The sequence below is a fragment of the Berghia stephanieae genome, chromosome 5 (genome assembly GCF_034508935.2).
Source record: "Berghia stephanieae isolate SIO BIC M18660-M18661 chromosome 5, UCSD_Bste_1.3, whole genome shotgun sequence".
Lineage (NCBI taxonomy): Eukaryota > Metazoa > Mollusca > Gastropoda > Nudibranchia > Aeolidiidae > Berghia > Berghia stephanieae.
In genome coordinates, this window is record NC_088364.1 from 47225918 (window position 1) to 47243116 (window position 17199).

General features: G+C 36.0%; 1 protein-coding gene across 1 annotated transcript in view; it reads right to left on the reverse strand.

Moving 5' to 3' along the window:
• Positions 1-1433: 1433 nt before the first annotated feature.
• The window catches only part of LOC144973052 (CDP-diacylglycerol--glycerol-3-phosphate 3-phosphatidyltransferase, mitochondrial-like), a 25018-nt gene continuing 9252 nt past the window's right edge, over positions 1434-17199 (reverse strand). The window contains exons 5-9 of the mRNA XM_078915020.1: positions 14611-14792; positions 10547-10875; positions 9400-9625; positions 3196-3278; positions 1434-1673 (exon numbers count right to left, since the gene is read on the reverse strand). Of these exons, the coding sequence (XP_078771146.1) occupies positions 1554-1673; positions 3196-3278; positions 9400-9625; positions 10547-10875; positions 14611-14792 (940 nt within the window). The 3' untranslated portion in view covers positions 1434-1553. The remainder of the gene's footprint in view (positions 1674-3195; positions 3279-9399; positions 9626-10546; positions 10876-14610; positions 14793-17199) is intronic.

Consider the following 17199-nt stretch of genomic DNA (forward strand, 5'->3'; position numbering starts at 1 on the left):
GGAATCTATTACTCAATTGTAGTTTGAATTCCTCATTCTTTTCCCCATCAAGTGCATTCACCTCGAATTTTCTTCTTGTATGTGATCTGGCCCCGTGTTTTCTGAGTCAGAGCTTAAGCTTTGCCAATAGCAGGTGGTGGTCTGATCCAACATCTGCCCCTCTCCGTACTGTCACATCTTCCAATGAACGTCTGAATCTACGAGAGATACAAAAATGATCAATCTGATTCTCTGTCCACCCATCTGGTGAGACCCAAGTTGCTTTGTGGATCCTCTTATGGGGGAACACTGATCCTCCAATCACCAAACTGTTGAATGCACAGAAATTTGCAAATCTCTCTCCATTATCATTCATTTCTCCCATGCCATGACGTCCCATGATACCTTCATAGCCTACGTTATCCTGTCCCACTTTTGCATTAGCATCTCCCATCAATATGTTGATGTCTTTCCTTGGCAACTTGTCAATGACTTGTTGTAGCAGACCATAAAATGTATCTTTGTCCTCATCTGTTGCATCATTTGTTGGGGCATAGATCTGTACAATGTTCATGCTGATCTTCTTACTCCGTGTTGTAAAGGACGCCATGATGATCCTTTCTCCGCATTGTTCCCATCCTCTCAGTGACTTCTGGGCAAACTTGCTTAGAATTATTCCTACTCCCTGTGTATGAATCCCGTCCCCTCTCCCTGAATATAAAATCTTCTCCCCAGACTTGAGGTGTTTCTGACCGGATTGTATCCAGTGGGTTTCGCTTACTCCAAGTATATGCAGCCTGTATCTTCTCATCTCAGTCACAACTTGAGAGCTTTTTCCTGCTTCATACATGGTGCGAACGTTCCACGACGCAATTCGAATCTGCTTGTTTGGCGAAGACGTCATCGGGTCAGCAGAGTCCTTTCGGCTTTGTCTGTTGTCCTTCATAAATTCTGTAATTCCAGAAACTCTTCGGTCGCCCAAGCTAAAAAAAGGATTTAGTTTGTCTGTCTGTGTTTCTGTAACAATTTGAGTTTAACGGAAAGGGGTGTTAACCCTTTGCCAACCCCCAACCTGGAGGACCAGGTGACTCAAAGATGGGGGAATCACACACCATTAGTCGCCTTTTACGACACGCTGGCTTGGCGTTGGGCTATTCTTGACCCTCTCAGTTGAGGGACCCCGGACACCACACGGGGTCCCTCAAATATTGCTTCCTTTCAAATACTGTATGCATGGATATAATGGGACTCGGCTAGAATGGATTTTTTGCTAGTCTCACTATCCATGTTGTAACCGAGTTCCACTATACTTGTACAGTCGGCTACATCACAGAGTGTGTTCCTTAATTCTGGTCTAAACCTGATTTCTTTTCTTTCTTTGTTTTGTTTGTTTCAGACAAGAAATTAAAAACAAAAAAACGGATAAGCACGGAAAAACAATATTACACCAGTACTGTTTCTAAAAATGTAAAAATTGATGTTTATTCAGTATCTTTATTTGATATCTATATCATTCATTAAAAGATTCATTGCACATATTTATTTGTTACACTAAAGACAATAAGAGTAAGAGACTAGAAAAAATCTCTTCCAACAGATGTTACGACTCGATTCCACAGTGGAACATATCTATCTGATCTTAGAAAGGTTTCAGCTGATATACTTTGTGAGTTGTCATAGAGACGTACATGTTCCTGAAACAATAGAAAAAGAAAAAAAATCAAAACAAAATTATGTTAATTAAGGCTTGTCTCAACTAGGTTTGCTTTCTTTTCAATTTGTATAAAACAATTGACTCCGGGAATAAGACTATGAAATCTGCATAAAGTCAACAATCTAAAAGTCAACCTCTGCTTAAACTTAAAGACCTCTCGCTAACAAATTTTCTGTTTTTTATTTAAATGTCTACCATTCATAATGGATAAATCAACCTTGCCTTAACCCGCCAGTGTTCAGATTATTTTTGGTGGAGTAGAAAATGAGATCCCTATACAGCCATGCCAATCATGTAGACATCCTTTGATAATATGAGCCTGCCCGTTGATGTCTGCAGATGCATTGTTTTCTACGGCCGCACAGGATTCAACCCCACCCAGAAACAATTTCATAGTTCCATCCATCACCATATTTCAAACTTTTGTTCTCGTAGGTTCTTGAGATTTTTGACTGAAGAATGATTGACTCCTTAGAATCTTGACCCTTCAACGATTGGTTGTTTCAACAGCTGACATGTCAACAACTTTTAACTCATGCCTTGAGTCACGGCAAAAAAATTCCATTTTGGTGGCTATAGTAAGAAGACAAAGCCAGCACACATTGTTGATGATAACACACTCACTTTACTATGAATTCAGTACCTAATCACTATCCTCAATCCCCACTTATCTCCAACGCACCTGTCCTCTCACCCCATTCCCAAATACTCATTTGATTTTGATATAACAGTAAGAGCCTCAGGCTATCACTGCCTTGCAAGTCTCCCACCGGTACTGGGACACATGCATGTGACTCTCCCTTTTTGAGTCACCTGAGTTGTCGAAGGGTTAACACCCCTTCCGTAAGACTCAAATTGTTAGAGAAACACAGGCTGACAAATCAAATAACTTTTTTTTAGCTTGGGCAACTGAAGAGTTTCTGCAATGACAGAATTTATGAAGGACGTCTCCGCCAAACAAGCAGCTTCAAATTGCATCGTGGAACGTTCATACCATGTATGAAGCAGGAAAAAGCTCTCAAGTTGTGATGGAGATGAGAAGATACAGGCTGCATATACTTGGAGTAAGTGAAACCTACTGGACAGAAACACCTCAAGTCTGGGGAGGAGATTTTATATTCAGGGAGGGGGACGGGATTCATTGGACTGGAACCTTCAGGGCAGAAGATCAAGGGGAAAGTCACAGGGAACATGGAGAAGAATTAAAGAAGCTGATATACAAAGTAAGACGACATGGTACAAGAAAAAAAAAACTTAGCTCAAGATAGAGAGGGATGGAAACTTACTTCTCTTACTCCTCTGTGGCCTTTACCCTGACCCAGGGTGAAAAAGTCAATGATGATGATTCCATATCGATACTGCTATACAGGGTTTGTACTCAAATATTGTGAGTTTTTATTACTAAAGACGTATAGGGAAAAAATCGGAACTTGGTTATCTAGAGACTTCACCTTGTGACAAGACTATCTTCTTAACATTGGCATATAAAAAAAAAACCTCACCTGTCTCAGCTGTTCCTGCAAAGATTTGTTCTCCGTTACAAGAGCAACTTGGCACTCTAAATCCTTGTAAACAGATCTGTAACCTGTTTGAATATATCGAAGAATATTTTTCAAACTTGTTTATTGACAACAATCATGTTTTTTCATAATAGAACTTTATTTTTTCATATTTAATTCATTTCAAAAAGCATGCTGCATTAGCTTATTAACCAATAAATGCCATGATCAGACGGGCAAAGAGTAGGAGGGCATAGACAAATTAACAAGACCTGTTTGTTTTCAAAGTAAATTCCTTAGCCTTTGTATGTGTCAAAATACAAGAAAAGCTAACAATTTCAATATATGAGACCACTTTTTGATCAACTCCGTTTTTTCACATTATTTTTAATGCTCCTCATATTTGAGTATTTTGGACAAAATTTCTTATCAAAACACACAACCTCATACTAGCTGGCAAGTCTGTTCTTAAAATGTCATTTTTTTAAATCTCTTTATTTTTCATGATGCTTAATGAGTATTTTTTCTTCTGCTAATTGGTGATTGATGATAATCATGACCCCTATTTGTGAAACTTTAAGATTCTAAGTGACCGAGGAGGATTGTTTTTTTCTCTCTTAATCTAATCATGACTCATAAAGTTAGTAAATATCAATGATGGACTTATGAACTGTACTGAAATCAAAATTAGGAACCCAATTCTAATCCCACCATGCTATCCTAGCTCAATGGGGCACTGTTCTTATGGTGATCCTAAGTGCTGTTTACTGCTGATGAATAAAATCTCTTCTATATATATATATATATATATATATATATATATATATATATATATATATATATATATATATATATAATAATAATAATAATACATGACATTTATAACGCGCATTTTCATCACTGGGTGATGCTCAATGCGCGAAACAATAATTCAGTGACATTATTATTAGGTACCACAAAGTGATTTTTCAAATGCAGTATAGCTCTTTTTGCGTTACACAGTCAGATAGAATACAGCAAAACTAGAACTTCAGTCTTTAAATCATCAAAATCGGACAAAAATTTTAAAAGTTATGAATTTTTAAATTTATTTTTGGACTCCAACAATAAGCGACAATTTTCAAACAGCATAAAAGACAATGTTCACAACAAGATTGCAAAATATATATGGGAATAAACTAATAACTGTAAACATATTCATATTCTATACAACTTTTTCTATCCATATACATAATTTCAAAGGTATACAGTGAAAGGTAAAAATTTTATACCCATGTCAATTCGAGAGAAATTAGTTCGGACTTAGTCATTTTTTACGAGAAATCAGCATCTCCTATCAAATACTGGAAGTTCGCAATGCTACTGTGCAATGAAATTCACTCGTAAACTGGTGAAACTTCTCGGACTTGTTCAATGTGTACTGAAATTTGATCTTATTTTTTTTACTGTGATTGTTTAATAAAAAAGTATTGAAATGCAGTGGCGAAGTTGGCGAAAAGCTCCATTTCGCAGAATGTCCACAAAAATACAAATATCGAATAATTGACCATAACTTTGAAACCAATGCTCAGAATACCTTGAAACTTGCTATGTCTATGTATTTTCATGCACTGAATTCAAATCTGATGCTTACAAGTACATAAAAACACATATTGGGATAAAATTTTACATTTTGAGGGTAAAATTAACTCGAACACGCCACAGATGAATCACGAGCATCAAATAACACAGCGTAAAAATCTTCTCAGTTCATGGAACGGAATGAAACTTTGCTTGCATATACAATACGATGCTCTGATATCAAATACCAAGCTCAATTACAAATAAAGCTCATATAATGACTTGACTTGACTTAGATGCCTTTCGCGTCTCGACCGAAAGATCGGGTCGCCTTGGCTGTTTCCAGTATTTCCTGTGTGAGGTGTCTCCAATATTGCCGGTCCTCTGCTAGGGTTCTCAGATTTTCAAGGTCCCCTGCCGTTATGAGACATGCTTTGTCCAAGTGTTGTGAGGTTTTTGTTTAGGATCACAGGGAGTGTTGTGATCGGTCTTCCTCTGAAAAGGTTCCCGTGTTTTTGGAAGTATCCCGACATGGCTTGGTTAGCTGGTATGTTTTTGTCCCTGCGTAGTATGTGACCGCTAGAGCATCATATCCAGTATCTCCTGTAATAAGAAGCAAAATACCTATGAAAAAATATTCAAGGTGACTTATGGTATGAAATGTTTATAAATAAATTGAAAGAATCCCATCTGTATCGAAGCAAAACAATTCGTTGACAACAAACCGGAAGTCGCCTGTCGATTTCGTTGACTTGACTCGGCATACCCGGTTGAAAGGATAATAAAGTTACTAAGGTGATAAAATAAGAAAGATTGTCATTTTTCAGTTTTAAAACGATACCTTACTCTAATAAAAAAGTTGGTTAGGTCAACCAAGGCCTAATAACCTATCGAGAACAGCGTAAAGTAGCGAATCGAGGACAACAAAGTTAGGCTGTTCCATAGCTGTGCTTACTCCCACTGGCAAAAAAGGAAAATGGAACGTGATATTTGATATAATTAATCTTGGTAATTAAACTGCATTTAATTTTATTAACAAAAACACTTACTTAGCACAGACATTGGGTCAGTATCCTTTTTGAGAGTCTTTTTTTCACAGTCCGTTGAGTCGGACCGCAGTTCACGACCAGCCGGTAGATCTGCATCGAGTTCAACGATTGGAATGGCAGCCATAGTTCAGAAGTCAGGAGAACGGTATAATATAGGGTGTCGTTGCGTTCAAATCGCTGTCGCTGTGATTTTGCTTTTAACTTTTAATAAATATGTTTTTGTTGATGAAAAATTTGTCTTTCTGATGGTGTAACACAAGCCAAGGTTTATATTCGGCGTCGGGTGAAAAATTAGAGCTTTCGCTTTCACAACGATATTTCGACGGCTTCGCGGATATAAACCTTAGCTTGTGTTACATGTTTGTAAAGCTTAATTCCCGCTCTTTTCAGTGGTGAAAACCGTAAGTCTCTACGACACACACAGCTAAAGCGCGACCAGTTTGTTTACAACCACTGCAATCCGGTGCGTGGTTCACCCGCCGGTATCGTAACGAAAAAGTTAGAAAATTAAGCTGTTCATTCTAGTAATTGCCGAAAAACAATACAGCGTAACAAAACAACATTTACAAATTATTAAAGAGTGAACTTTGAAGTTTATACAGATATAAATTTTCTTTTCCTTTTATTAATATCTTTATAACAACGATTTGTTGAAAAAGCCCAACTTACTACACTTCGACGGGCTTACGATAGATTTTCAACCGATTCATTGCGTGACTTTGCGGTACCTATTATTATACAAATGAAACATTATACAAACTACATCAACATAATATTATCATTATACAACAATGTAATAACTAAACATAAAGTCATTAATACAAGATATGTTATAATACATCCACATGCTATGTCAAATACGGAAATAATATAAAATAATGATATAATAACATAAACTAAATTAACATTCATATTGGGGTCAAATTACAAAGATGCATTAATCAAGATGCGTTTTAACAAAGAGATGGTGTTTTAACTTTGATTTAAATATTGATAAGGACTGCGCTTCTCTTATTCTTTTAGGAAGAGAGTTCCAGATGGAAGGTCCGACGTGACTGAACGATCTGCCGCCGTAAAATTTATATTTATATTTATTTGTAACAATTAATTTTGTAGAATCTAGTGCAGAACGTAGATCTCCTCGTTGGCTTATATGTTTCTAAAAATTCAGTAATATACAATGGTGCTTGATCATTAAGGCACTTATAGCACAATACTGCTAGTTTGAATTCGATTCTCACTTTAACTGGTAACCAATGCAGCTCATACAAAAGTGGCAACGAGTAGGATGTTATCTTCTTTCTTAAAATCAATTTAGCAGCCACATTCTGGATACTTTGAAGGCGTGATATTTTATCATTGCTTACATTCGAGATTAACGAATTACAGTAATCTATTTTAGATAGTATGAAAGATGTTATTAGTTTGCATGTTACTTCTCTTGTTAGGAAAGGTCTAACTGAAGCAATTCTTTTTAATCCTATTGTCAAACTTCTACATAGAGAATCAAACTGTGCCTGCATAGTCATATGCTGATCTAGCATTACCCCGAGGTTTTTCACACACGTTGAGAGGTTAATTGTGCACCCATTTATATTTAGAGTAAACTTCAGAAAATCATCTTTCAAAACACTTTTTCCACCACAACCATCACCTCTGTCTTTTCATTATTCAGCTTTAACTTGTTAATTTCCATCCAGCATTTAACATCTCTAATACAGTCTTCAACACGGGTAATCAATGATGGGATATTACTAGGGATATCGCTTACATAGATCTGAGTGTCATCAGCATAGAAATGATACATTAATTTATTTTTAACAAAAATATCCGAAAGAGGTTGAGTATAAAGAGTAAAAATAACAGGACCAAGGACAGACCCCTGCGGAACGCCGTAATTTAGAGGAAATGTTTCTGATACTGCGCCATCGATCAGAACCGACTGAGATCTTGATGTTAGGTATGATTTAAACCAACTAAGCGCAGTGTCTCTTATTCCAAAAGTAATTTCTAATCGTTTAATAAGTATCTCGTGATCAATGGTGTCAAATGCAGCCGAAAGGTCCAACATAGTCAATAAACAGACATGATTTTTGTCAATACTATCAAGAATATCAGTGCATACTTTTAAAAGGGCAGTTTCAGTGCTATGATGTGATTTATAGGCAGATTGGAAATTTTCACTTAAATTATTTAGATGGATATGATACAAAAGTCTTTTTAACACAATGCGTTCAAGCACTTTGGATAGATATGGAAGGTTGGAGACAGGTCTGTAATTTTTCAGTTCGTTTACATTTAGATCGGACTTCTTTAATAGTGGTTTGACAATGGCACGTTTAAACGAGTCGGGGACACTACCTGAGACCAACGAATTATTTATAAGTTCAGTTATTGTTGGTAACAGTTCTTCAATACAAGCCTTAAGAATACTAGTTGGGATGGGGTCTACTAAGTCACAATATTTTGATGGGCTATCTAAAATGGCTGACTTCACTTCATCCTCAGTGGCTGGATCGAAAACATGTAGTGGCGTTCCATGGAATGGTCCAAAGCTCGGTGACGATGATGATGATGTATTGTCTAAGTTTTCCCTAATGGATTTTATCTTGCCGTGGAAATAGTTGGCAAAATTTTGAGCTAGTTCGGTGTTATTTCTAGACACTGGAAGGGGTGTGGATTTCTTACTGCCAAGAAGGTCGTTTGCGGTGGAAAACAGTTCTTTGCAAGATGTAATGCTTTGAAATTTTTCGTTGTAGTGGGCCTTTTTTGCGCATGTGATGGCGTTATAAAGAGCCGACTTAGCTGCTTTGTATATATCCTTAAATACCGTTAGGCCACTCTTTCGCCATTTCCTTTCAGCCTGTCTCTTTTTTCTCTTTAATTCCTTATTCTCGGAATTGAACCATCGCGAGTGTGGTCGATTCGATACGACCCGACATTGTGGCGGTGCCGCACGGTCAATAATAGATCGCAATACTTTGTTGAAGTCGTTTATATTTTTAACCTCATTTATGACGTCACGAATGCTATCTTGTAAACCACTGATATCAATTTGTCTATAATTCCTTGTTGTTATGTTTCGTTTCGGGAGATCAATTTTCTTTAATGCAATATCCACAAATAAAACTTTGTGATCGGATATCGCTAGGTCAACAACTTCGGTCTTTCTTATTCTATTACTTGACACAGGGGAGATGACCCAATCAATTATGTTGCTGGCCTGGTGTGTTGTCTCGGTGGTGTGCTGGTGTAAATCGTTGTCGTGTAGGATTTTCTTGATTTTGGTGACTGTCGGAGAAGTGGAATTAAAATGTATGTTGAAATCTCCAATAAAAATATATGGTGAACTTTTAAGGTTGAAGTCTATATATATATATATATATATATATATATATATATATATATATATATATTATATATATATATATATATATATATATATATATATAATATATATATATATATATATATATATATATATATATATATATATATATACACTTATGACCAATGTAAGGTAATTAATTAAGTCATTTATTGATTCTACGTTTTGTTTTTTTTTCCCCAATAAACAGTGACAAAAGAAGGTACTGACCATAATTTGGCGATCCAATAACAGTTAACCGTGGTAAAGGATCATTTCTCACATAATACCACAATCCTTTGCTATGGAATGTCCAGCCATCTCTCTCATATTCGAGCATATTGATTCTATGATTCTGTCCCGCTTTGCAAACTTTTTTGTAGAACTGACGAGCCAGGTAAATGTATGAGTATGGCACAGTACCGGCAAGTCCTTTAGCACCTGAAAAACCACTGGCCTGCAGTAAAAAAAAATAATAATAATAAGTCATGCTTAACTCTTAAAATTTCAAGTGCTTCTCCAGCTTAAGTGAAATTGTTTCACAAAATTGAACATAAATTTTAAAAGAAGCAAGGTACAGATATATTTAGAAGCTAAATAATAGACAGATGTACTTAGATACATGATTGTGATAAAATAAATCTATTTGGAGGCTGAAAGAAAATCTACTTGAATCAGCAATCTATTGATCAACTTCAAAAATGTGTAGCACAATAACCATTGTCTCAGTTAATAAATGGTATACTGAATATGAAAGTTGAATTCTCCTAGGTAAAGAAAAATGAAGCCTCAATGATTGATAAGAGCATACATGACCTAACAGAGTGTGTAATACTGGACGATAATGGGTGTTCCAGGACTGTGGTGAATGGAACTGATGGGTGTCATAGTTATTATTTAAGAGTTTAATGGATCACTTACAACAGCACAGAAATCTCAAAAAGGTCGGGACCTGACCTATTTGTCAGAGATTTACAAGTTGAGCATTTTACAAAGAATATTATGGAGAATGAGCTAGAAAGGTCCCAATTATAATGATTACCCCCCCCCCCTTTCTCCTTCTTTATATTAAATTATGTGTAAAAAGTGAGGTTAGCTTGGCATTGGTATGCAGCTATTAATCATTGTTTTGGTGCATCTAGTTTCATTCAATAACCATAAGATGACAAAGCCAGCATGTCGAATTGATGATTACATATTTAGAACATTACCTAAGAAACTGATTCCTAATCACTATCACTCTTCACTTATCTGCCTCGTGCCCCTCCTCTCACCCCATCTTCCTCATACTTAATAGCTTGTTTGATTTTCTTTTTTCTATTTTTTTTTTTTGGCAAGCGTAATTTATATGAGCAGATGTTAGTACATATATACAAACCTTAGGAGAGGATATGAGTATATTGAATTTGGAATCAACATTATCGATTATCACATCAGTGTACTGGTCAGTGAGATTAAAATATCCAGATGACAACAGGATTTGATCAGTGGAGTCTGATCGTAAAAATAACTCCACTGTTGCCATCTCATCATTTTTAACACCAAGAGGTCCCATCTGAATCAGAGGATAGACAACTGTGTCTGTAGAGGCATCATTAAAGATCCGACTGTTTCTCGTTGCTTCATCCTGAACTGATGAATGAGTAATTAGGCACTGCTGTACTTTAGTTTTTGCAGCCGATTTGAAATTTTGCCCTTTATCCGAATCTGGTGAATTCAATTGACAAAAAAAGTTAGATGCTGGGATGGAAAAATAAATAAATAAAATACATTTGAAAAAAAAGTTAAGCCAGGCAGATTCAGGAGGGCATATTTAAATTAATAACTTAAACATAGTAGATAATTATGAGTGTTTTAATTCTTTAGGCCCATGTTTGAACCTGATAAACATAATGCTTCTCATAAATCTTCACTAATTCTTTCAAGTTTGAATGTTTAGTAAGGCATAAAATTGTTGCATTCTTCCTTTAAAAAATCGTGTTCCGTGCAAATCAGATTATCAATTTCATGTGCAAGGCCATAGGATTGTCAAATATGTTTCCAATGCGAGGGAAAATCTGACAATGATTAAACACCACAAAAGACGTCATTTTCATGTCCAAAAAAAAAAAATCATTTTTCAACCATTGATACTCTAGCCATTAAAAAAGACAGAACTAAATTTGGCATGATCATGATGTTTATTTAATATGTGGAATATGCTATTTTGTCATGTTGGTGACCAAAATATTTACTTTAATGAATTTGTTTTTTAATTTCGACCAACTGTAGACAATGGAAGAATTTTGTGTATAGTTCAAATCTTGTTGCCTTTAATTTTTCGAGTAAATAGGCTTAAAAAATATGATTCACAAGTATGATAAATCCTTTTGGTGTTTAGTTACCTGACGTCATTATTGGAACATTTTCTGCCATCAATTGCCAAGCAAAAATGTTTTATTTGCTCTGATTTTCTTATTTTTATATGGTTTCAAAATTCAAAAATTGTTTTCCATGACTATTAGTTTAGAATTCTTGATAAATATTGTAAGAGACACCTATTTTGAAAATTTATAAATCCGACTCCTGTGATACCTACAATAATGTTTTCAAGAAAATGTTTTAAAATTGTTTAAAACCCCTTTTTAAGGACAAATACTTTTTCTAAAAGGTTGCATACCTATCCTTGACATGACAGTCAAAAGTATTTCAAGCAATTTTCTAAACTGTAACCAAAGGCAAATGACTTATTTCTAAGCCATTGGCTTTCTCAATAAGCTATTTTACAAGCTAGCAACAAATAAAAGGATAACAATAGAAACATCAAGTTAAATTAATGGGAATCATTCATCAAATTCCAAATACAGTAGTCTCCGTTTATAAGCACGGTCCTCAGGAATCAAGCAGAGCATCCTTATAGCCGGACCGTGCTTATAGGTGGATTCAGATTTCTTTTTTTTGGCCAAGTCTATGTTAAGTGTTCATATCACAGTGAAAATTACTTTTTATTCTGAGTTTCCGGATATATTTATAATGGTATGCACTGGGTTGCTGGCTTGGAACTGCCATTGGCCTAATAAAATGACATATTTGCTTTTTTTAAACTTTTAATTAAATTCTATAGAGTAAACAAACTTTTGTTCTGACATAATGTGCGACAGCATTACACTGTACGTGTTGGGTAAAGAAGGTGAGATTTTTTGTAGGATTTACCTGTATACACCATCTCTATTTCTGTGAACTGGTTCCAACTCCGTTGAAGATTCTGTTGCCTTTTATTATTTGTTTAACACCCAAGGTTATTAGTGCATAATGCATATATGTACGAGGGCTCTTTCAGAAATAACCGAAAAATGCCCATTGCTCAGCAACCAGTGGAGATTTTTTAATTCTGTAAACGACATGATATTCCTTATTTCCTTACGGATATTCCCAGAAATTATGAAGTGCATCATTTTGCACAATGAATTTCTAGACGATTTTAAAGATGGCGGCTCACCTTGAAACTTGGTCAAAGGAGGAAATCAGAGCTGTTATACGTTTTTTGAACGCCAAAAGTCTGAATCCTACCGAAATTCATAAAGAACTTCAGAGTGTATATGGTGAGCATGTTATAAGCCGTACACAAGTCTATCACTGGTGTAATTTGTTTGAAGCCGTCCATTCCGACTTGACAGACAGGGAAGGGAGAGGGCGTTCGATAACTGCGACGTCAGAAGACAATGTGAAGCGAGTTGATGAGCTTATTCGTCAAGACAGGAGGTTGAAACTTCATGAAATCGCAAGCAGTCTTGAAATTTCGGAAACTTCTGCCCATAGAATTGTATTTGATGAACTTGGCTACAGAAAAGTCAGCGCAAGATGGGTTCCTAAGCAATTGACAGACAATCATAAAGAACAAAGATTGGACATCTGCAGGGAACTTTTGAGAAGAAGCAAGAGCTCACGCAAGGTTCACGGGCATACTGCCAACGCCGGCGGAGACTTTCTAGGGTACGATGTGACTTTTCTTGACAGCATAGTCACCGGTGATGAGACTTGGTTGTAACATTGCACCCCAGAAACAAAGCAAGATTCGATGACATGGAAACATCCATCCTCACCTGTCGCGAAGAAATTCAAAGTCATGCGGTCAGCAAAGAAAATAATGGGAACTGTTTTCTGGGACAGTCGTGGTGTTATTCTGTTCGAAACCTTACAACCTGGAGAAACAATCAATGCTGCAAGGTACTGCCAAACTCTTGACAAGCTTAGGGAGGCCATTCGCAGAAAGCGCCCAGGGCAGTTGACCAACGGGTCATTTTGCAACACGACAATGCTACACCCCACACAGCACGAGTGACGCAAGGTTGGCTAGAGAAATATGGATGGGAGATTTTGCCACACCCACCACACAGTCCAGACCTCGCACCATCTGATTATCACCTCTTTGGGCCACTGAAACGTGAGCTGGCAGGAAAGCGCTTTGATGTCGATGAAGAGCTTGTTGACCATGTGCGGAAATGGCTACAAAACCTTGACGGAAATTTCTTCCGAGAGGGTATCTATTCCATGGTGCGGCGTTGGCAGAAGTGTGTCGACAGACTTGGCTGTTACGTAGAGAAATGAAGGACGAGTCAAGGTATGAACACGTGCAAGAATTTTGTTGACAGCATAAAAAACGCGGATTTTACAGGCATTTTTCGGTTAATTATGAAAGAGCCCTCGTAGCATAAACCAGATTTCCAACTGACGTTAAATCAAGAAAATCACTAAAAAAGTACAGGAAGCCAACCTCTGTAGATAAAATGTGGTCATCAAAATGACTGTCTTGATTGACGATTAATTATCACACCTGGTGACAGTCTGAGCTTTCCCTTCCCTAACCTCGCTTCCAGCACCATGACAAAGTTACCACAAATGTACATGTAGGTCCGTTACATCACCCCCACTCCCCACCCATAGCATTTCAATGAGCTGCTAAAGTTGTATAGTGAAGTGTTATCACCAAAGATTTTATGTTCGTCATACACTGTTCGTTTCATCACAGAGGTGTCAATTGTTTTGTGCAAAGGAAAGGAAGAAATGATGGAACAATTAGGTGTGAATCATATGTCACTTGCAGATCTTTTTGGTGGTTTCTGTTAACCCTGTTTGTATTAAAATAAAATAATGATATTGTTCCTCTTAGTTATTTAATTTCTTTTCTTTCTGTGATTTTTGAGTAATGTTTAAAAATTGAACATTCTTATATTATAAGTGGAGCACTTTTCGGTAAGCATGCTTATAAAGGGGTAAATTTATATAGTAATAATTCTGTTTCAAGTCTCAGCGTGCTTATAGCTGAAGTGCTTATAAACGGAGACCACTGTTTTCAAAATCTATTGAACATTCTGCTTGAACTTTAAAATTTTTAATGGAGGCTATCATTAAATCCAAGTGAATTGTCTAAAAAAATGTTTTTAATTTCTTTTCAAATGTTACCAAGAAAGGGATGTATTTTCCAATCTGGTGAAAGGTGGAGAGTATCATCGCCATGTAATTGTAAGGAAAATGACATGGTGGATTTGACAAGATCATTAAAAAAGTTTGCCAGTTGCGGACAGTCATTGAATAGGATGTTTCGATCTTGTCTATTTGTAAAGTAGTCACTGCTTAAGTTGGCCCTGAAAAAGAGAGAAAAAAAATGATATTACTATTACAAGAACGATAATTTTTAATGGGTTCCAACAACATCAAAATTAAGAGCAAAGCCTAAAAACAGGACTTTTAAATGCTGTCAAACGATAATACCTCAGGCATTATTTTCTTTGTCTTTAGAAACAATAATAGTTACAACACTAATAGGAAGATAATGGAATGGACAAAAGGTTATATCTAACATTTCATATATGCCCACTTATAACCAGTGTGTTCAGTCTTGACACATGACCAAAATCCATGCCATGAATGGTAACAATATCCATTTCACTAAAAGTAACACACAATAAATAAATGACTTACAATACAAAGACAAAATATCAGCTATATCAAAAGGACAGACATGCCTTCATCACAGCAAAAAATCCCGTACAATGAATGAGCAAAACTAAATTGTCTTTTTCTATCACAACCAAATAAAGCCTCTAACAGACATTTATAATCATGAACAAAATTATACTAGGTGTGAACAAGTGATAGAAAAGAAATATAGAAAATGTCATTGTCATCAAATACAGGGGTCTCTGTCTTAATTCAAAACTTTGAAAAACACTCAAAATTGTTACGACCAACATTTAAATTGAATATTAAATACAAAAGAAATACGGCATGCATTCCCAGTTAGTCAAATCAAAATCTGATGGTATTCCAGACTTATCTGAAATATTTATTTTTCATTCTATTCAACTAAACAAAAAAAAAAAAAGTAATGTGCATTTAGTTTAGCGCTTTCTATGCAATTGCATCTAAAGTACTTTACAATAATCCATAGAATCATAATAGAACTATTCAACACAACATAATTAGCATAACACAGATTACATGATTATCAAATAAGGCCTATAAGTAAAAGGCTATTTAAGCATTTAAAAACAGTGGTTGAAAGTTTATATTCAATCCATGCTTTGATGGGAAGCCAGTGCAAAGTTGCCAAAAGGGGAGTAGCATGGTCAGTTTTTCTTCTCATCAATACAATTCTAGCAGCGAATTTCAAACAGACTGTAGTTTCTTCAGGTGGACCAGAGAGAAGTATGTTACAATAGTCTATTTTAGACAATGCTAGAGAAACCATGAGCTGTATTGTAACGTTAGTCGTCAGATAGTTCCGAACATAAGGAATAACAAAGCTAAGTTTAAGCTGACAGAGTATTTCTTCCTAAGGTGCTTAAAGCGACTTAATTCCGCAAATAAAATTATGAGTTTTTATTTTTGCAAAATAAGTAATTTCACTTCCTGATTAAATGTTTCATTTATAAAAAGACTTTAATTTCATTTGCATAGTGAGCATTTTAATATAATATACCATGAAAGCATGAATATGATTTTAAAATATTCAGAAACCAGAAATTGTCTTATCCACATCATCAAGACACCAGAATTACCCATTTTGGAATTTTTTTTACCAATAACATATAGCTAAAAAATCAGGACCAGAGATCAATGTCGCTATCCAGGGGTTGTCGTTGCACTGTACGTGTAAGGGCGATGATAGGAAGAGAATGAGTGATCATATCCAATGACCACAAATTTATATGGAACTGTCAATACACCCATTTCCAAGAAACAGGCTAAATGAATTAAAGACATATGAATCCAGTTCAACAATAAATAACAATATATTGTATAATTTTAAATCAATGTGATAATCCTCACTTAAAAGAAAATAAACTGTTGCACCATTACCCAAACTCTCATTAACTATTTGTTGTTCTCAAAGATGGTCAAGTGGGAAAAGAATAACGTATTACCAAAAGCGAATAAGTGATGATAGACTTGGTACCATTACCATTCTTAACAGACCTACTGATTAATCTCAATATGGATATTCATACTTCTTTATTTCATGAAAGAAATATTTCATACATTTGCTAAATATCTGTTCCAGTTTAAATGTAGAAATTACATAGCAAAAACATTGTCAGAGACAGATCATTCGAAATAAGCAGTATACCAATTACTGGCATCATTTGCATTTTAAAAATAAAGAGAAAGAGAGAGGGGGGGGGAGAGAGAGAGAGAGAGAGAGAGAGAGAGAGAGAGAGAGAGAGGAGAGAGGAGAGAGAGAGAGAGAGAGGAGAGAGAGAGAGAGAGAGAGAGAGAGAGAGAGAGAGAGAGAGGAGAGAGAGAGAGGGGAGAGAGAGAGAGAGAGAAGAGGGGAGAGAGAGAGAGAGAGAGAGGAGAGAGAGGAGAAGAGAGAGAGAGAGAGAGAGAGAGAGGAGAAAGAGAGAGAGAGAGAGAGAGAGAGAGAGAGAGAGAGAGAGAGAGAAGAGAGAGAGAGAGAGAGAGAGAGGGGAGAGAGAGAGAGAGAGAGAGAGAGAGAGAGAGGAGAGAGAGAGAGAGAGAGAGAGAGAGAGAGAGAGAAGAGAGAGAGAG